Source organism: Microcebus murinus, chromosome 6 (assembly GCF_040939455.1).
Source record: "Microcebus murinus isolate Inina chromosome 6, M.murinus_Inina_mat1.0, whole genome shotgun sequence".
Lineage (NCBI taxonomy): Eukaryota > Metazoa > Chordata > Mammalia > Primates > Cheirogaleidae > Microcebus > Microcebus murinus.
In genome coordinates, this window is record NC_134109.1 from 88,383,691 (window position 1) to 88,405,187 (window position 21,497).

General features: G+C 36.2%; 1 protein-coding gene and 1 pseudogene across 2 annotated transcripts in view; both read right to left on the bottom strand.

The window, feature by feature from the left end:
- SPPL2A (signal peptide peptidase like 2A) overlaps nucleotides 1-21,497 on the bottom strand; it is a 43,514-nt gene that overhangs the window by 10,642 nt on the left and 11,375 nt on the right. Inside the window, exons 2-15 of one of the 2 annotated variants that reach the window (XM_012763489.2) lie at nucleotides 21,095-21,214; nucleotides 20,613-20,795; nucleotides 20,174-20,263; nucleotides 19,548-19,681; nucleotides 14,246-14,397; nucleotides 10,718-10,814; nucleotides 10,209-10,310; nucleotides 9,416-9,497; nucleotides 8,507-8,581; nucleotides 5,335-5,391; nucleotides 5,086-5,139; nucleotides 4,512-4,614; nucleotides 2,383-2,460; nucleotides 837-997 (exon numbers count right to left, since the gene is read on the bottom strand). In XM_012763489.2, coding sequence (XP_012618943.1) covers nucleotides 837-997; nucleotides 2,383-2,460; nucleotides 4,512-4,614; nucleotides 5,086-5,139; nucleotides 5,335-5,391; nucleotides 8,507-8,581; nucleotides 9,416-9,497; nucleotides 10,209-10,310; nucleotides 10,718-10,814; nucleotides 14,246-14,397; nucleotides 19,548-19,681; nucleotides 20,174-20,263; nucleotides 20,613-20,795; nucleotides 21,095-21,214 — 1,488 coding nt within the window. The remainder of the gene's footprint in view (nucleotides 1-836; nucleotides 998-2,382; nucleotides 2,461-4,511; nucleotides 4,615-5,085; nucleotides 5,140-5,334; nucleotides 5,392-8,506; nucleotides 8,582-9,415; nucleotides 9,498-10,208; nucleotides 10,311-10,717; nucleotides 10,815-14,245; nucleotides 14,398-19,547; nucleotides 19,682-20,173; nucleotides 20,264-20,612; nucleotides 20,796-21,094; nucleotides 21,215-21,497) is intronic. The other variant, XM_012763490.2, reaches the window with a different exon arrangement.
- Nucleotides 150-213, bottom strand: LOC142871677 (uncharacterized; annotated as a pseudogene).

Here is a 21,497-nt window from a genome sequence, read left to right on the forward strand (position 1 = left end):
AGTAGCTAATGTCGGTCTCAAAATAACTATGTTATTTTAAACATAGTTTCTTCTTTCATGAAGTCAACTTTTGTGTAGATTTTGAAGATGCATGTTGAAATACTGTTTTGTTTTCCCTAATGCTCTCCCACTGCTTTTTTTTTTTTAATAGGGGCCATGCTAATTTTCTCTGTATCGTTCCAATTTTAGTATATGTGCTGCCGAAGTGAGCACATCCCACTGCTTTTTGGTAGTTCTGTCTTGAGTAGGGAGCCTTTTGGCATTAGATTGCAGAGGAGGTGAGAACTGATGATGCAACAGGTGGACAGTGAATAAGGAGTAGTATAGCCATCCCTTGGTATCTGTAGGGTATTATTAGTTCTAGCACTCACGGACACCAAAATCCAAAGATGCTCAAGTCCCTTACATATAAGATGGCACCACATTTATATATAACCCACGTACATCCTGCCACATCCTTTAAATCATCTCTAGATTACTTATAACACCTGATACAATGTAAATGCTATGTAAATAACTGTGGTACTTTTAAAAAACTTGTATTACTTTTTTTGTTATATTGCTTTTTTTATATTTTTATTTTTCTCAAATATTTTTGATTCATGGTTGGTTTAATCTGCATATGTGGAACCCAAGGATATAAAGGGCCAACTATAATGGAAAAACTTGGAACATTCTGACAGATCAAAGGTAACTTTTTGGTACATAAAAGCTTTGACACACACACACACACACACACACACACACACACACACACACACACACACATATAAATCCCATTTAAACTCTGTCAGTGAATTATGTCATTACTTGGTAACCAAAATAGAAGCACATACCTGATAGCTGTTACCTTTCCAAAACTTTTTCATTTCCCTACGTCTCCAAGCAACAATTGAGGCAGTAATAAGTGTGCAAGGTACTAAATAGAGGAGAGCAGGTTGCCCCTTTTTCATCAGCACCAGAACAACAAATGTAAGTATCATGCCAACAGCATAGGCTGCAAGAAGAATACCAAGTTATCAGTCATTTCTATATGTTATCAAGGTGGGTTTTTCATACCTCATTCAAGTATTGGTTTTCAAACATTTCTAAGGATATTTTTGTACTATGATTTCTTATTGTAATTTCATTATTTTCTTAGACAGTAATATGGAGAGCTATTCTAAAGAGGTTTTGAAAAATTTGGAAACTGGTTAGTATTTTAATTATTACTAACCTAACCATTAACCATTGATAAAGATAGTAATTCAAGAAAGTCTCAACTATCTGTCACTGTTAAGGACATTCAGTGGCTCCACATTTTAGATAACTAAATGTGTACCCACAGGTACTAAAGGTTGTTTTGAAAAACCTTCCTAATATTTATTACATACTTCATAACGTTCTTTAATAAGCTTACACCAAACATCATTTGAACTTTTCTTAATGACTAAGGGTTTCATTATGTACACAGAATCTCAGAATATTGGAACTTTACAGACAATTTAATCCAGCTCCCCCTTTTAAAGATGAGGCAATGGAGGACCAGGGAGTATAAGTGAGTTGCCCAAATTTACACAGCAGAATGAATGAATAATCCTAATAAGCTGACTTTCATTGAGTGTTCTTTTATTCTATCACACTGACTGGTAGTAGACTGTAATCCATTAATTCCCTTAGGAAGTACCCCATTAATTAGTAGCCTCAAATTGCTTTTCTTTTTTCTTTATAGTTTTTTTCCCCTTCATCTTCTCCCTCACTTAGCTATTTTCTTGTTGTCAAGGTACCTATTTCTAGCAACACTCTTCTCTTCTACTAATATATACTTTTAACTTACTGGATTTAATTCCATCATGGACTTGAAAATCTTGCTAGAACAGTATCTAAATGGCTCTGGTACAGGCCATTTATCTAAGTATAAAGAGCTTTGGTATACGGACTTTGAGATATCTATTTGAAATGTTCAGATGTACCAGGGTATTTTTTGGTTTATTTACTGTTCTTAACTGTGTTCACAATAATAGAAATAGAAGGATAAGTGATGACTACCTCTGCTATCCCAGATGTGATGTTACTGTGCTATAAATTCATTTAAATAAATACACAATGACCAACATACTATTTTTAAAAATCTAGTAATATGCAATTTATTAACTACTTATGGGCTAGGTGTTCCAATCAGCATTTATATATATATAATCTAATTATTTTCTTTTACATTCAATTTTCTTTTTAAATCTCTAAAACTTTATGATATAAATAGTAAAGTATAATCCCTTTTGATGGATAAACTTATTGATTAATGGTAAAGAATCAGAATCCTGGACTCCTTCATTTTAGACCTCTGCCTTTTCCTCCAGATGACACAATTCAGCATAATGAAAAGAAAAAAACAAAATTTACCAATTGTGGAGGAAACATAGTATATAGAAGAAGAGCCAGTCTGAACATCAAATCTTCTACAGTATGCAATCAACAGGCCTAAAAAAAGGAAAAAAACCTCCACATTATTTTCTTAAAACAACAACAACAACAACAACACAAATTCAATTGTTAACTATGGTAACAGTATACGCTGTATTATATATAATTTTCATTTTTTTTTTTTTTGAGACAGAGTCTCGCTTTGTTGCCCAGGCTAGAGTGAGTGCCGTGGCGTCAGCCTAGCTCACAGCAACCTCAAACTCCTGGGCTCGAGCGATCCTTCTGCCTCAGCCTCCCAGGTAGCTGGGACTACAGGCATGCGCCACCATGCCCGGCTAATTTTTTTATATATATATCAGTTGGCCAATTAATTTCTTTCTATTTATAGTAGAGACGGGGTCTCGCTCTTGCTCAGGCTGGTTTTGAACTCCTGACCTTGAGCAATCCGCCCGCCTCGGCCTCCCAAGAGCTAGGATTACAGGCGTGAGCCACAGCGCCCGGCCTATAATTTTCATTTTTGCCTTATGAGAACATTAAAGCATCTCAAATTCTGGACAGAGTTTTACATACTGATTTTTTAAAAAATTTAGACAATATTTTGGGGCCATGCATGGTGGCTAATGCCTATAATCCCAGCACTTTGGGAGGCCAAGGTGGGAGGATCGTTTTATGATAAGAGTTCGAGACTAGCATGGACAACACAGCGAGACCCTGTGTCTACACAAAAACATTTTTTAAATTAGGCATGCATGGTGGCACATGCCTGTAGTCCTAGCTACTTGGGAAGGTGATATAAGAGAATCGCTTGAATCCAGGAGTTCGAAGTTATAGTTAGCTAAAATCGTGTCATTACTATATATATATATATATAATTTATATATATAATTTTTGTTAATTTTTTTTTTTTGAGACAGAGTCTCACTTTGTTGCCCAGGCTAGAGTGAGTGCCATGGTGTCAGCCTAGCTCACAGCAACCTCAAACTCCTGGGATCAAGCAATCCTCTTGCCTTAGCCTCCTGAGTAGCTGGGACTACAGGCATGTGCCACCATGCCCAGCTAATTTTTTCTATATATATTAGTTGGCCAATTAATTTCTTTCTATTTATAGGAGAGGCGGGGTCTCGCTCTTGCTCAGGCTGGTCTCGAACTCCTGAGCTCAAACGATCCACGTGCCTCGGCCTCCCAGAGAGCTAGGATTACAGGCATGAGCCACCGTGCCCAGCCAGGGATAAGTTTAAAGATACTCAAGGAAGTGTAAGGTTACTCAATATAATGTTTTCTCTACTTTATCAATTATGTGAATGGAGATTCATTGAACTAAGAGAGCTGTATACTGGACTTTGCCATGCCAACTCACAAAACAACACTGCCAGCTAGCCTCTCTCTCTACCTGGCTTTTACTATGTAAACAGAAGGATTTTTTAAAAGCCAGCACTCCTCACTCACCCACAGGCACTTAGTGCATAGGGAGACTGAAAGAAAAGTGAAGAAAGAAAAATTTAGCTGATAGAGAAATGTTACTAATTACTTCTAAACTATATTATTACTGGGCTCAGATGACACTTATTCTACAGGCAGCCCAATGAGGAAAATATGACAGATCTGCAATAACTGTCAGAGAAGATATGCTAAGAGAAGGTGATTGATTCTACCATACACTGAGTATTTTTGTATTATGAAGCCCTAAAAGCTGGTGTTCTATTACATTTCTCCTCTTGATCATGACATAGCCTAGTATTCCTAAACCACTTTTCCTAAAACATAACTATTATTTTACAATAGAAATAACGAAACTGTATATTTGGCATTATTATATTCAACTTCTAAAAAGAGCCACAAAATATACTTTTCTTGGGGAAAATGATTAAACTGATCCTAGCTGCTGCTTCTAAGACACTCTTTGAGCCATGAGAGATATTATAGTACCTTAGCTGTTACCATCTGGGCTTTACCTTCTACCCCTCAATAAGTTTTTTCCTATCATTATCACTAATCCCAGTTCTAGCAACAGCCAGAAATAATTACTACAGAGTAGGAAACTGTTAGCAGACATATGACAATTTAAAACCATCAGTATGTTTTTCACTAAAATTGTTACAACTGCTTACCTGGTACAATAATGTCTCCAAAACCCAATATGGAAACAGGCATGAGGCACACACTCATTACTGAGAAATAGATCAGCTTTGGTACTCTGATGACTACTGGCAACTGTGGAAAAAAAAGGAAAATTGCTAAACCTCTTAGCAATTTTTTACTTGTATCTTTTAGAAAGAGAATGACTGATATTAGAATAATTATTTTAACATTTTAAAATTGATATTTTAAGAGAACTTGAAATTAGAGAACAAAAACTAGGCACATATATATATGTGTGTATATATATGTGTGTGTGTGTGTGTATATATATATACACACACTCTGAATGTATAGAAAGCTTGAAAGAAATAGATACGTAGTTTTGAAAAAAATGAAACCCAATACATATGTAGGATTAACAGTATTAATCTACTATCCCCACATGTAACCTTTTTTTCTCTTTTTACTAAGAATAGGACTTAGGCCTTGAAACAGATTTTTTTTTGGGGGGGAGGGCAATGTGGATTTTTTCCCCAAAGAAGAATCTTGTCTCAGAGGATATGATTTAAAGTCCAATGAACATATCTGAAATACAATCCTTACTTTCTCATGGGGAGCTGAGGGTTGAGCAGTGGCTTCCACCAAGTTTCCATCATTCTAGGATGAAACCCAAGTCAATAGGTATTTAATAATTTAGAATAACTAAGAAAAGGGCTATATTTTGTGAGAAATAAGTTTTACAATACCTTAACATGCACTACGTGACCAATGAATTACACAGGAAGACAAAATGATTAACTGGAAACACATACATACACTGGGGAGCCATTTTTATCTAATTGCCACCCCTACCTTTTCGTTATTTCCAAAAGGTCCAGCTGCAAGTTCAACCATGATACTCTCACCATTCTAAAATTGAGGAGGAAGATAAAAGAAGTCGTCCAATCACTTAAAGAGAACAATCTGCCACTATTCAAGAATGAGTTAAGCCTCAAGGTACCAGGCCTACTATAAACGGATTAAAAATGAGCTGTATTTGGCTTTTTTCAAGTGAACCCTGAGCTCTGACATGTACTGACATATTCATATGTAACAGTTGTAAGGGGTTATACATTTTAGGTATAGTACTTTAAGTTATATTATGTCATATACTATGGCTCTTAGTAATTTTTAGCAATATCAATGAAGAAGGACATACTAAAATCTTTTATATTTAGCTTTGTAACAAATATTGGTAACTTAATTTGAATAAATGTCCACTTGACTTCTGGCTACTCACCATGATAACAATAAAACCAAACTTGAAAAGACCCAGCCCTTTATAGAATCTGAGAAGCTTCTCTAGCCTGATTCCCATCCAATTTCAGCCCTGCCTGATTTCCATGTTCCAATCAAAACATTAACTTTAGCTAAATTTCCCTGCCTTGTATCTGGCTAAAGTCTTTTTGTATGGGCTGTGTGAGAAGTTCATGAAAAAGTTTTTTCCTGATAGCCAAGTCTGTTGTGGAGAAGGAAAATGTTTAGAAATATCAAACTAAGATTGCATGAAACACCCATTTTATGTTTCACACTATGATAAATATATAACCACAGGCAGGGAGAAGATAAACGTACGTTACATTTTAGGAAAAGTTGACTGACTAAAATATTTTCCATGTGGGTGGAGTGCACAGGAGAAATCACTTGAGTGTTTTTAAAAGGACCTCACTGATACCTGAGCACAGTAAAAAGGATAAAATCCCTAGCTACAGAAATCTTTTCCTCATCTTAAGCTTTGGGTTACAGAAGGGTTAAGTCACAGGAGTTTAGGAAAATAAATGAATACTAAATATAGTTCCTTAAAGCAAATCCCCAGGTTGTGATCAAATTTCCAGATAAAGAGTTCATTTTGGCTTATTTTCTAATTATTATTTAAAAGATTTAACTAAGATCATCATTGACATCCTCCCATAAATTCAGACAATTGAGTAACTACTATCTGCAAGATACAATCTGAGTACAGTGGTGAATGAAAATAATGAATAAGACAAGCTCTAACTGCTGTACTCCTATGCCAACCTGCCTGCCCTGCCAACTCACTAAAAGTCCACTAATACCTGGGTTAAGAACATGTTTAGGATTCCAATATTTAATCCTTCAAACTTATAGAGAAAACAAACCATGAAAATCAGCAATTAAATATCTGATTTTCATTTTAAGTTACCTACTAAAGTAAGGTCTACAGACTTAAAAAAAACAAACAAATCAGGCTGAGAAGAAGGTATTAAAGTAAATCTGTAAAAGTGAATTCCAAAGAGAATGTCAGCTGGACATTCAGTGGAAACACTGTATCAGATTATTAGAAATCACATTCCGACTCAGTAGGAACTAAGACAGAAAACAGAAGATGAAGAATTTTCTAAGCACTTAAGAAAGAAAGGAGGCTAAAACCCACCTTTATTATTATTTGTTAACTTTAAAATTTTGAAAAATTTCATATGTGGAGAATGGAAATCATTTGCTGGCAGACATGTTTGGTATTCACAAAGTGATACTAATGTTAGAATGGAAAAATTATTTTTAAAAAGAGTTTGTTACAGTTTATAGCTATATCTACTGTGTCATATGTGTGTTATATGCTATATATATTATCTGCTCATTCATAGGAAAGGCTTTGTAGAGAGAACACTTTCACTGATGGGGTACCCTGCAAAAACATATTTTTGAACTAAGTAAATGGATACAAGCTAGGATTGCTTTGGAAAGAACTAAAAAATGCTTTAAATTAACAATTTTAGTTATAGCCCATAATATGAATTCTATGCTTTTTTAAGGTTACTATTATTCAATTAAGTCAATGAGTCAAATGACTCATCATTAACACCTGGAAAGGTGCTAGTAAAACAGTCTGGGCAGTTATAATTTGAGGCAATTAACTATAGTTGTTACCTAGTTGCAATTTTAGTTCCCCAATAGGGCATATGTTTGTCCTTATGCCATTACAGCAAATATCAGAGGAGTAGATTTTTATCGTGATTTTCTATGTGGTAGAGTTCAAAGAATGGATAAAAGAATGAATTGTAAGAAAAGTAGGGAATATCAAATACTAAGTATATGAGAGAAACAAAAGATAAAGGGATGAAGTGGGGTGGTTTGGCAGGGGGAAGAAAAAAGAAAAAGAAGAAAAAAAAGATAAAGCGATGATATAAAGTTATAGAGGAAGACTCAAAGTAGAGGAAAGGGGGAGAATTATGCAATAATTAATAATATATTCATGAGACAAGAAAAGGGTCGAGGTAGAAAAATTGGGCAAATGATGGACTGCCATACTCACCCAATACTCCTCCTCATCTTATTAAGGAGCTAGTGACAGAGCTGGGAATATATGACCTAGGAGCTGCTAGATGCTATGATTCTGACCTCATGGAAAAAGTCAGTCTGAAAGAATAAACAAATGGACAGAAGCAAAAAGGGCAAGCATGTGGCCCTCGGTCAAGTTTCTCCTGAGGATATCCCTACCCGGACCTCTACATGCAGCTTGGATACATGGGACCTTTTTGGTATAGAAGGCTTAGGTTGGGTTCTGTCAGTTGCAAACAAAAGAACTCTACTGTTGGGGTGGGAGGATGAAAAGCTAGTAATACTCACAATGGATTAAGAAACTAAAGCAGAAAGAGTTCAGCGAATAGCCCGGGGTTGCAAGGTTACAGAGCTATACTCCAGACCTTCAGACATACAATGTGCTCCTCTTTCTTAGTCTCAAACTAGGGTTTCAGAAATGAAAGTAGCAATGACACTTTTTTTTTTCTGTCTACAGTAAACAATAATAAGAAAAAATTTAAAAATCACTTTAAAAAGGGAAGAAAAATTACAGACATTTTCATATTTATATCAGTCAGGAGATAATTTTTATCTAACAAAAATGGATTAAAGGGCTTGAAAATACCCTCTCTTAAAAAGCCAATTTCAATGAACTTGAAATTCATAATCTAAAAGCATCATCTTTTAGCAAGTTTCTTAATGAATTTAAAAAATACGGTCATACCTTTGTGATGAATGGTGTTATGAAAACAAAAAACACATCATAGAGGAGGAGAAGACCTAGAAGTATCACACACGACTGTTGAAGAAACAAGCAAATTTAAAGGTCAATCTTCCCACATCTAAATTAAGAGATTAAATTATTTCATAAATACAAATAAACATGTGAATATACATTTGAATCCTATTTTTGGAAGGGTACTTTATAGTTACTACTATGTATAGTTTTATTCTACAAAACACATTAAAACCCTTATCTTGGCTGGGCACAGTGGCTCATGCCTATAATCCTAGCGCTTTGGGAGGCTGAGGCAGGAGGATCCCTTGAGGCCAGGAGTTTGAAACCAGCCTGGGCAATATGGTGAAACCGCCATCTCTACAAAAAATAGAAAAATTCGCCAGGTATGGTAGCACATGCCTACACTCCCAGCTACTCAGGAGGCTGAGGCAGGAGGATCACTTGAACCCAGAAGTTTGATTCTGCAGTGAACATGATCAGGCCACAGTACTCCAGCCTGGGTGACAGAGTGAGACCCTCTCTCTACAAAAAAACCCTAAAGAAACCCTTATCTTCACCTCATATTTCTTTTAATCACTGAATCAAAGCAACGTTCTCTGATTATTTAGTCTTGTAAAGATTTTATGAATTTGGCATATTATATGAATGATTAAAAATATTTTAGCTAGCAAGTCAATTGTTACCCAGGGCTGGGGGTTAGGACTCATTGCAAAAGGTCATGATAGAACTTTCTGAAGAGATGAAAAATGTTCTATATAACTTCACTGGGATGGTAGTTACAAAGGTATACATTTGTAAAATTTCAATCAACAGTATACTTAAAATGGGTGCTTTTAATTGCATGTAAATTATGCCTCAATAAAGTTATTTAAAAAAAAAGATAGTTTACTTTACCTTGAAGTTGGGTAACTTCAGTGTTTTAATTAAATTTAGACAGAAAGCAATCCCCAAAATATCCTGTAAAATCCACGCCCACCTAAAAATCAAGATATTTTTATTGCTTTATCTAGTTATTTTCAGATGAAACTTTTCAAAAGAAGTAATTCCATTCAATTACTATAATTTGACTATTCAGCTTGAACATAAAGGGAATGAGAGATATGCAACTTACTGTACCAGAAACTGATATGCACAATTATCAATTGATTACCATACCTAAAGCTGCCTAAAGTTGCCTGAACTTTGTTTCTCAAATTTTAGGCCATTAAATTTTCAATAATTTTATTAATAAACCATTAAATAAACCTAAGTATATATTTTTTATGGTTATCCTTGCTGCAAATGGTCAGATACATTCTTTTTTATATGAAATGTAGGATATTCTACATATTTTTTGGACTTTGCTTTTTTCTCTTAAAAATATATCCTGGAAATAAATCACTGCAAATCAAATTCACAGAGATCTTCATTCTTTAGGAGTTGCATTGGACTCCATGGTGTAGCAGCTATACACACATATAAATCTATTGCAGTCTAGATGTTTACATCATAATTCGTATTTCCTTCTCTATATGAGTTCAAATCCATTAACGTAAGATCTGCTTATTTAAAAAGTAGCTTGTTTCAAGATTAGTGTTCTGGGATAAAAGCAAAAAAATGCCATGATAATCATAATGAATAAGTCTCAGGATAAGATATAAAAAAAATCCATCCTTAATCTAAAAGAAAATATATTGAATATTCATACCTATCTTCATTTCGAAATACAGCCCAAACAGCAGCTGTGGCTATGCATAGTCCAGAGAGAAAAATTAGTCTCACTTCAATGCTTTTTCCACGACACGCAATCCTAAAAAAAAGATTGAAATAGTTTACATTGCAAATGAAATACAACGTTCACTTGATATAAGAATTAGCAAATATTAATTAGTCATAAGCAGTGACTAAAATACCAATTTAAGTCTTGATTTTAAGTAAAACAAATAAGACATAATAAAATATTTATCAGTGCGATAGAATTCTGTGATGATGAAAATGTACTATATCTGTGCTGTTCAATATAGTGGCTACTAGCTTGAACACTTGAAATGAGGCTAATGAGAATGAGAAACTGAATTTTTAATTTTAACTTTAATTAATTTAAATTTAAACAACCATAAGTCCAATGTATGTCGGACTGCACAGATTTAAAATAATACTTCTATTTCTATTTATTGTTTTAAAATTATAAATATCAACATTAGAAGAGATACATACGTGCATTGTCCACATGGTATCTTATGAATTAGTGCAGCAAGACAGTTGTACAGACTCATTGCTGACGCTATGCAGAAAATTGCTATCATAACATAAACTAGAAAAAAACAAGACACCAAATGAGAACAGAAGGAAATGTGGTTAAGAAAATATTCAGACAAAGAATATTAATTTTTTAACTTTCTTTATTGGATCATGATACTTTGAATGCAGTGACTGTATTATTACCTGAATTAACTACTAATTCCAATTAGTAGTTAATTAGTAGTAGATTCAGAAAATATTTAGATCTTGAGTTTTAAGAGTGGCTACTTTATGTGTTGTTTTTGTTCCATTATACATTGGTAAGATTGTTTAAGGGGTTGAAGCTGGCTCTACATTTTCTATCATTCAATGATTCCAACCTGACATGTTTGTTAAAGATCTCTATGAAGTGAGTTACAGACATTTACGAATATTTCATTTAAATGTAAGAATAAACCATTAAGAAAACATTTACAAATGCAATTTAGGGATGAGAACTAACACCCACTTTAGACATTAACCATGCTAACAGTATTTTCCTATGGGTAATTTATCTATAATAACTTGACCAGATAAAATCAAATCTGGCTGGGTGCAGTGGCTCATACCTGTAATCCTAACACTTTGGCAGGCCAAGCAGGAGGTCAGGAGTTCAAGACCAGCCTGAGCAAGAGTGAGACCCTGTCTCTACAAAAAATAGAAAAATTAACCAGGTGTGGTGGTGGTACGCACCTGTAATCACAGCTGTTGGGGAGGCTGAGGCAAGAGGATCGCTTGAGCCCAGGAGTTTGAGGTTGCAGTGAGTTGTGATAACGCCACTGCACTCTAGCCCAGGCAACAGAGTGAGAGACTGTCTCAAAAAAAATTAAAAATAAAATAAACAAATAAATAATTTGGCCTCTTTGTTGTTAAAAGGAGGGAGGGAATCATTCTACTTAAACAAAAACATTCTTTTTCCCAACTTTCTCAAAATTTCATCATGGAAATATAAATTATACTGGCATTCTTCAAATTCTATCATAGTTAACTTCAGAAAACTCTAGGTCTGTTCTGTAGGTGAGAAAGACAGAGTAATCTAGATAGCCATTTCCCTTTTTTTTTTTTTTGAGACAGAGTCTTACTCTGTTGTCCGGGCTAGAGTACTGTGGCATCAGCCTAGCTCACAGCAACCTCAAACTCCTGGGCTCAAGTGATCCTCCAATCTCAGCCTCCTGAGTAGCTGGGACTACAGACAGGAGCCACTAGGTCCAACTAATTTTTTTCTGTTTTTAGTAGAGACGGGGTGTTGCTCTTGCTTAGGCTGGTAATGATTTTTTTTTCAGATTGGAAATAAATGTCATAGGTCTAGTTTTTAAATTGCTACCACAGGAGAGGAGAAATTGAACAATAAACTGAAATTAATCCTAGAGCCTTAATTTTCTAGTTCAGAAATTTATGCTAATGTTCTCCAAATAAGCATTGCAGCTTTCAGTGGGTTTTATAAAGGGTTTTTCTTTTTTCAATTGCAATGACTTTGTTTTAGTGGCTTTTCAGGCCCCCAAAAGAGTCTCTTTTGATGAGGCTGTCACCCAGTCAACCATTTTCACTATGGAGTCCTAATCACTGATTCTGTTTCGTAGATCTCAATGATTCCTTCATATGATCTCTTTTCCATTCCTTCACATGAGGTTACACCATTCTGCAAAGTGCATTCATCTTTCTCTAATACTCTGAGATGGCATATTCTGGTTCCTACATTGTGTTCGAACCAGATCGTTTCTTATTCTCTGTTGTCATTAATGCTTTCATTATCTTCTTATTCCTCTTAGCACTGTCAGGGCATAACATATTATCATCCAGGCCCAGAGATGGGAAATGGCAGGCTGGTAACAGGAGGAGAGACATCATCTTCCTGGGAGTGGTGGGCACCCAGGCCTGACTCGCATGAAACTGCAGGCGAACCCAACCCTTTGTGTCTGCTGGGAGAGCTTCACCACGGACCACACACCACCTGACGCCAGAGGCTTGTATCAAAAAGGCCTCAGCAGAAGCAGGAAGAGAACAGGCATTTGCAGCCTTAGTCTGAACAGCTTTTGCAGCAATCCTTCCCCACGATGCCAACGAGGATTGCCGAGGTGACGATATCACTTCAACAAAACCAGTCTCTTCTGCTTCCTGGTTCATCTTGCAACATTCCTGAAGCTTTGCTCTCTTGGTCCTTGCTCTCTTGGTCCCTGTCTTGTGTGTCCTTGAATATGGGTGTACTCTGGCTTCCTTTGGTGTTTTGGGGGTATCGTATTTCTATTCAGGATAAGCATGCTGCTGAAGCCTCTGAAAAACTTCTGTTTTCTTGCCATCAGTACTCAAATTGAGTTGTTGGCACCAGTACTGCAAAGTGTCTCAACACACATTATTGATAGGAGGCAAAATGGTTGGCAAAGGAAGAATTGATGCTTTCCGTCTAGCTTTTGGGGGATCTTTGAATTGTTCATCTGTTGGAGGTAGATGAACTTCACAGTGTTTCCCAGGGTACAAAGGGTTTTTGCTAGTTCTTATCAGGCACACTCTCCTTTTCCCTGGTCTCCCTCCTCTTTGTGCTGTATGCCAGCCAGGGATGGTGAATTTCTATCCTGTCAGACCATTAAGAATATTATCCAGGGGATGCGCAAGCCATTACAGTTCCTACCCCTTCTTTTTTATTTTTATTTTTAGACAGAGTCTCACTCTGTTGCCTGGGCTAAAGTGCCATGGTGTCAGCCTAGCTCACAGCAACCTCAAACTCCTGCGCTCAAGCAAACGTCTGCCTCAGCCACCCGAGTAGCTGGGACTACAGGCATGCACCACCATGCCCAGCTAATTTTTTATATATATTTTCAGTTGTCCAGCTAATTTGTTTCTATTTTTTTAGTGGAGACAGGGGTCTCGCTCTTGCTCAGGCTGGTCTCAAACTCCTGAGCTCAAACTATCCTCCTGTCTTGGCCTCCCAGAGTGCTAGGAATACAGGTGTGAGCCACCATGCCTGGCCTTATCCCTTCTTTCCTAAAGGGAAAAAAGTACCAGTTACTCTCTAGACCACAGGCAAGTATCTGTGTGTCTTCAGATATAGTATGATCCTAACTGCTTGTATAGTAAAACAAAATTCAAGCAATTCAACATGTTGATTTGCAAAAAGACAAAAGGAGTACACTTTGGGAGTAAGCAGAGGCAATAAATCAATAATCAGAATAATACTCTATTTCATGTAACTAAATATAGCCACCATTAGTTCACTGGTTAGATACTGAGCTATGGTTCTTTATCTGCAGAGAGGGAAATTTAGGGACCATAGCAATTCTTTCATGTCATCCAGGAAGAAGTATTTTTATCTCAAAACACAGTATATTTTTAATCTGAAAATTTTTTATCTCATAGTAATAGAGATAATACATTCTGACAAATTATGCTTTAAAGGAAAAAGATAGATCTGGTAAAGTCAATAAAAAGAATGTATGCCAAAAGTAGTAAACATAAAATGTGAGTTCTTACCCAACCATTTGTAGAAGAAATAAAGTAAGACCATCATAACACAGCAGATGACCACAAATATTATAACTGTAAGAGGACTAAAAGTTAAATATTCTTCCTTCTTTTTCTTCATTTCTCTGTCTTCAGTATTTGTTACTGCCTTCAAGTTTTCCCTGCATAAACACACACAGAAACTTCAGCAAATCTCAGCCAAGCAGTTCTTTTAAAAATCTATCTCTAACACTAATTTTTTTTTTTTTTTTTTTTTTTACACAGAGTCTCACTCTGTGGCCCTGGCTAGAGTGCCGTGGCGTCAGCCTAGCTCACAGCAACCTCAAACTCCTGGGCTCAAGCAATCCTCCTGCCTCAGCCTCCCAAGTAGTTGGGACTACAGGTGTGTGCCACCATTCCCAGCTAATTTTTTTTTTTAGAAGAGATGGGGTCTCACTCTTACTCAGGCTGGTCTCGAACTCCTGAGCTCAAACGATCCGCCCGCCTTGGCCTCCCAGAGTGCTAGGATTACAGGTGTGAGCCACCATGCCCAGCCAAAATTTGTTTCTCATTTAAAAATTAAAGTACTGGCCGGGCGCGGTGGCTCACGCCTGTAATCCCAGCACTCTGGGAGGCTGAGGCGGGTGGATTGCTTGAGGTCAGGAGTTCGAAACCAGCCTGAGCAAGAGGGAGACCCTGTCTCTACTATAAATAGAAAGAAATTAATTGGCCAACTAATATATAGAGAAAAAATGAGCCGGGCATGGTGGTGCATGCCTGTAGTCCCAGCTACATGGGAGGCTGAGGCAGCAGGATTGCTTGAGCCCAGGAGTTTGAGGTTGCTGTGAGCTAGGCTGGCGCCATGGCACTCACTCTAGCCTGGGCAACAAAGCGTGACTCTGTCTCAAAAAAAAAAAAAAAAAAAAAAAAATAAAGTACTTTTAAAAAACTGCACACTAAAAAAAAATATTTAGTCTAAAAAGTAAAACCCCCTTATAATTCTACCCTCCAGAGATCATCTATCTTTAACCACTAACTTTTGAAACAGCATTTTTTTTCTAGAGGCAAAATTGTTGAAATAGATAACATTTATTACATAAACAAATTAATGTTTGTAAATTTTAAATTATAACCAACACGTCTTACAAATTTACAATTATCAACTTACAGATAGTCAAGTACTTCTAAAACTAGCTTCTCTTAAATGCAAACACTAAATTCTCCTATCAACCAACTCAGTATTTACTATATGCCTATTTTATACTCATCAATGTATTATGAAGGATTCAAAAGAAGTTCAACACATAGCTTTGCTCTACTGTTATTTAAGATATCAAAATACTGTCTCTAATTCTCCCAACAACTTTGTTAGGTCACAGAGCCAATAAAAGGCAGAGACAGAAGTCAAAGAGGAAAAGAGCCACAAGTATCATTGGTTGGGCAACCTCTATTCTGTTAACCTTACTGTCTCCTCCTAGTTACAGAGCCTTCTACATACTTTTCCAGCTTCGGGCTTTTCAACTCTGTTCTACTAAACCCCACTCACTCCTGCACATATCTTGTGCTCATCAGGTCTGGGCTCAATACAAAATTAGGTTAAAAAAAGTTTACTTCTACCAAACTGCACATTTGTCAGCTGTTTATTTACCAATATGCCACTTTCTTATCAGAAAATTGTTGATTGGGATGGCCACCATATTAAGCATTTGTACCTCTAAGTAGGTTGCCTGGGAAAAGAGCAAGGAGAGAGTGGTGGAGGTACACCATCACCTCCCCTGAAAGTCTAGAACTGGATGACAGAATATTAACAGAAGTGTCAATAAATGTGGTATCTGAGTAGGAAACAATTAGAGACATACATATTCACCATCAGTGTACTAAAAAGCAAAGGCAATTTCTTGAAAGGAAAGCATATATTGTACTAGGTTTGTATCACATTAAAATATTACAATTCATCTTTTAAAAAAACGGTACTCTTAAATCAGCTTGAAGGGCCACATGCAATAGGAAGCTAAGCTTTCATTCATGCCATCTTAGGTTACAAAGCCTGAGGACCAGTGATCTTATTATACTAAGATTTACACTCTCTGCTGAAAAGTCTTTCTATAGAACCAAGGCATCTTTCTCTTTTGTATATGGTCCATCTTTCATTTGGCAGCATAATTTTGGGTTGTGAGGTCCTGTTCTGGCAAATTTTCCATTTCCTAAGCCTTATTCTTTTTCCATCTTACTGTCTATACTTGCTAAATGACAGTCTTTTGTTTTGTTTTTTTAAGACAGGGACTAACTCCGTTGTCCTGCTATAGTGTAGTGGCATCATCATAGTTCACTACGACCTCAAACTCCTGGGCTCAGGTGATTCTCCTGCCTCAGCCTCCCAAGTACAGCTGGGATTACAGGTGTGTGCCATTGCACCTGGCCCCTTATGTTTTTAATAATTCTTTTTAGGGAACTTTTTCCTTTTTATCACTGATTCATATCCTCTTTCTCCATATGGTCACCACTTCCTTCACCTCCTACATACATTTCTATCTGTATTTTGCTCTCAGAATTAGCCCCCTCAATTTTAAAATCTATCATCTTGCATGTAAGGAACATCTCTCACAATCTGGTTATTAAAGGCAACAAACTCTGTTTCTGCCCTATCATTATATTTTATGAATAAAAAAGCTGATTTCTCTTCAATCTCTAATTTTGTTGAGGAGGAGTCTGTCCTAACATGTATATAAAGAAGTTTGCTTGATAACTCAAAGTGTGATCCAGGGGTCAGCAAAATGACTCGGGAGTTTGTTTAAATATGGAGAATCCAGCCAGGCATGGTGGCTCATGCCTCTAACCCTACACTTTGGGAGGCTGGGGCAGGAGGATTGCTTGAGGCCAGGAGTTCAATACCAGCCTGGTCAATATTGCAAGACCCCATCTCTACAAAATAAAAAATAGCAGGCCGGGCGCGGTGGCTCACGCCTGTAATCCTAGCACTCTGGGAAGCCGAGGCGGGCAGATTGCTCGAGGTTAGGAGTTTGAAAAAAATAAAAAAATTAGCCAGGCATGCCTGTGGTCCCAAATACTTGAGAGGCTGAGGCAGGAGACTGCTTGAGCCCAGGAGTTCAAGTATACAGTGAGGAATAATGGCACCTTTGCACTTCAGTCTGGGTGACAGAGTGAGGGCCTATCTCTAAAAACAAAATTGAAAAGAAATGCAGAATCATGGCCCCTGTCCAAAACTTACTAACCTTTTGCACTCACTTGCTTTTTTCTTAATTCCTTTATTCTATTCGGGATTTAATTTTTTTTTTTTTTTTTTTTGAGACAGAGTCTCACTTTGTCGCCCAGGCTAGAGTGAGTGCCATGGCATCAGCCTAGCTCACAGCAACCTCAAACTCCTGGGCTCAGGCAATCCTCCTGCCTCAGCTTCCCGAGTAGCTGGGACTACAGGCATGTGCCACCATGCCCGGCTAATTTTTTCTATATATATATTAGTTGGCCAATTAATTTCTTTCTATTTATAGTAGAGACGGGGTCTCGTTCTTGCTCAGGCTGGTTTCAAACTCCTGATCTCGAGCAGTCCGCCTGCCTCGGCCTCCCACAGTGCTAGGATTACAGGCATGGGCCACCATGCCCGGCCTGGGATTTAATTTTTTAAATACCCCAGATTTTACAAAGCGCAGCAGTAGAATAAAAACTGGAGTTTCTTTTCATACAAACTTATTTATTTGGATTTTTTAATATTTCAAATTATTGATACATTCAAAGAGTACTTTTAATCTCTATAATTTTTCATGGTGTGATATTTTTTGAAACATTCATCCACATGAAGACCTGGTTTACATGCACATGTTTTGCAAATATAAATTGTCTCTCTTCTTCTTCCTTTGATTTTTCTGTTAGAACAAACAACACAATCTTTGTGTTTTTTGTCAGGGTGAGGTGTGATTATATGGAGCTTTCCATCTAAACGTTGCTCTAAGTAAGTGGATAATAATCTACCCCTGGAAGTTAGTGTACCATCTCTGCATTTACATTTTACTTGTCCTTTCATGCTAATGAAAACAAGAAAAGATACTGAAAAAATAGACAAAAATCCCCCATTCTCCCGAGGTGAAACTACGTGTCGAGTGTGGCTCGACATATGAGCTGCTATGGATGCTAACCGTGTTGAGTCACACTCGACATCTGAGTGCAAAGGGCTAAATTTGAATTTGTATTTTAACAAAATCTCCAGATAGTTAAGTATGCACATGACAGTATGAGAAGCACTACTCTAAAAAGGAAAAAATTTACATAGTAATGTAAGTACAGTGAGAATCTACATAAATAGGAAAACATTTTCAATGAATCAATAGCTTTTTGAAAATTATTTCTAAAATTTCACCAATATAGAAAATGATCTTAGAACTCTTAGAGATCTCACACACTATGCTTTATAAAGATTAATAATGAAGAAAAAAACTATGCATACTCTCATGAAAAATATGACTGATATATGTTAAAATATGCTTTCCAAATATATAAAATGTTTAAAGCTCTACACCCCAGGACCCTACACTTGTTAAATTCTAAGATTTCCCTCTTGATGTAAGTCAATCAAATGTTAGTATTTAAGAGATTACGAATAAGTTTAGCTTCATTTAGTTACACATAAGCCCTTTTTAATAGAAAACCTATCGAACAATTCACAAGGCAAACATATTGCCCTTTATATATGAAATAATATGTTCTGGGCACACTTTTTTCATTCAGAGTTATGAATACAAACTGACTCTTCCATACTTACTATATTGTCTGTTTTAATCTAGAGCCAAAGGTATAAAACTAAAGGGAGACTGCGTTCAGGTTCCTATTAAATAGAAAATCCAAATTTTATGCACACGTGGAATTTTTATATTTAAATTAAAATATAGGCCTGCCTAATATCCTTAGACTGTCTAAAGCATTATACAGAATGATGAGGACACACTGTAAAGACCCAACCCAGGAGGAACAGAAAAACTCACTATCTTCTCTTGCTTATTTTCTTCCAATTTAAATAAATAGGTTAGGATATTAAGTATTTTGACCTTTCCTGGGGGAAAGAATTAAACATTTTAACTTAAAAGAGTCCCTAATGTGACTTCAAGGTTTCCCTGCCAGAAGAGTTAAAGGAACCCATGACACTCTTCTTCTTGGTGAAACGGTAAATGACCACTATGAGGACAACCCTGCAATCTGGTCTTATTGGCACCATATTCTGAGGACAGGCAAATTTTTAAAATGCTGTTATACATTAAAATGATTAAAAAACAATTATTTTTTACCTATTTGTTACGAAACACTGAAGTTTAATTACACTTACAATTCAATTTGTCCACTCCAGTATCCACCTAATGCCACAGTGGACACGGCAATTACAAAAATGACCACCATGGTATAATCAAAGCTAGGTGACGATGGGGAATACATTTTCACGGTAATGTTATTTCCAAGAGTCTAAAAGGCAAAATAAAAGTTAAACACTGGAATAACTTTTCTCTCTAGTATAGAGTATGGCAGCAACAGTCCACATTTCACTCTGGAATGGATACTACACATCAGAGAGTAGAGAAGACTAGAACTATTGTTTGACCACATGATATATTCTCTAGTCAAAAGTATGAGGATATGCTTTGGTTTATAAGATCTTGAAAGTGCAGTGTTCCACACAATCACATTTTGTCCAGGGATTTAAAGTTAAGATAAACGATAAGACACAAGAGGTTTTAAAATAACTCAAAACAAATAAACATCCTTTTTAAAGTTCAAGCTTTGAGGTACTTTATACCAAATGAGGGGTTAGTAATTTTTAGATACAAGCTTGGTAGGCTTTTATAGCTTCCTGTTAACAAAAGGAGCATATACAATACTCAAAATTAAATATCAGTGATTAAAAGTAAAGAACTGTACTATTTATAAACTTCATCTAATACAAAACTAGTACTTTACCTGATTCATATCTTTAAAGTCTTTTTGGCTTACAAATGCAATCAGTATTTTCACATCATGAAATTCAGATCTGTTCCCTGAGGGAGGAAACTAAAAGAAAAAAACATTTTTAAAACTTATTAACTACTAATATATTTACAGAACAAAATGCAAACTATTCTAGTAAACATAAATATATCATAATGTATATGTAATACACATATACCTATACCTATATCTATTTGTTCCTAACAAAGTCTTATCTATTCTAGGAATAGAACAAAAGCTACAAAACTTCCCAATCAAATGCCTACCAGATCTTGAATGTTTATTTACAAAGAAACATACCATCAGATTATTCAAAATGCAGCCCCTCAACCACACACAAAGAAATTAATTCAATTTCTATGAAATTTGATGTCACGAGCTCAAAAGAAGTTATGATAGTTTTATAACTTACTAGGACACTGTTATTGACAACCAGCAATGCTTCAGCACCTCCTTTCTGTGCAATTCTGGCTTTTTCAAGAAAATGGCAGGTTCCCCAGTGTACCACAACTGCTTTGTTATTTATACCATCAGGAGGAATATCAGAAAGGTTGCATAGCGGTGTGGAAGTCAGATTCATCAAACTAACGGAAGTCTGAAAATAAGAAATGTCTTTAACATATCATAATTCACCCTAAATGCATTCATTTATAAGGTATCAATATTGGTTTAACACAATGTTCTTTAAAATTAGAAATATTTCATGACAAACATCAGGTAAGTCTTTTAAAATTCTCTTATTTTCTCAGATAAATACTTGAGAAAAATCTATAAAATAATTATGACTTATGAATCACCATATATTACAACTGTTTCACATTAAAACATAATTATCACTCACTCTTACTTCGTCAATATTTTTATGTTTATGAATAGTAACTGTGATTTACTTACTGCATTTTCTAGTGTACTTGGAAGAGTTGTCCAGTGAGGGTTATACAACATGCAGTAGTCCTTAGATGGTAAAGGTGTGCCATTTCCAGATGCATGCAGGACTGCTTCCTGAGCAGCTGTCTAGGACACAAACAATAATGTTCACACCGGCAATAATTTGGCTTGCCCACAACTAAGGATTTTCTTTCTAGACAGGGCTCACTGCAGCCTCAGAACTCCTAGGCTTACAGGAACCTCCTGCCTCAACCTTCAGCCTCCCAAGTAGCTGGGACTACAGGTGAGTGTCACCATGCCCAGATAAAAACTAAAGATTTTAATAAAGCTATTTATTAATATATTCAGCTTTGATCACATCTCCTTAGGAAGGAAGGTCCTCCAATGAATATACTTCTTCTTGTTTGAG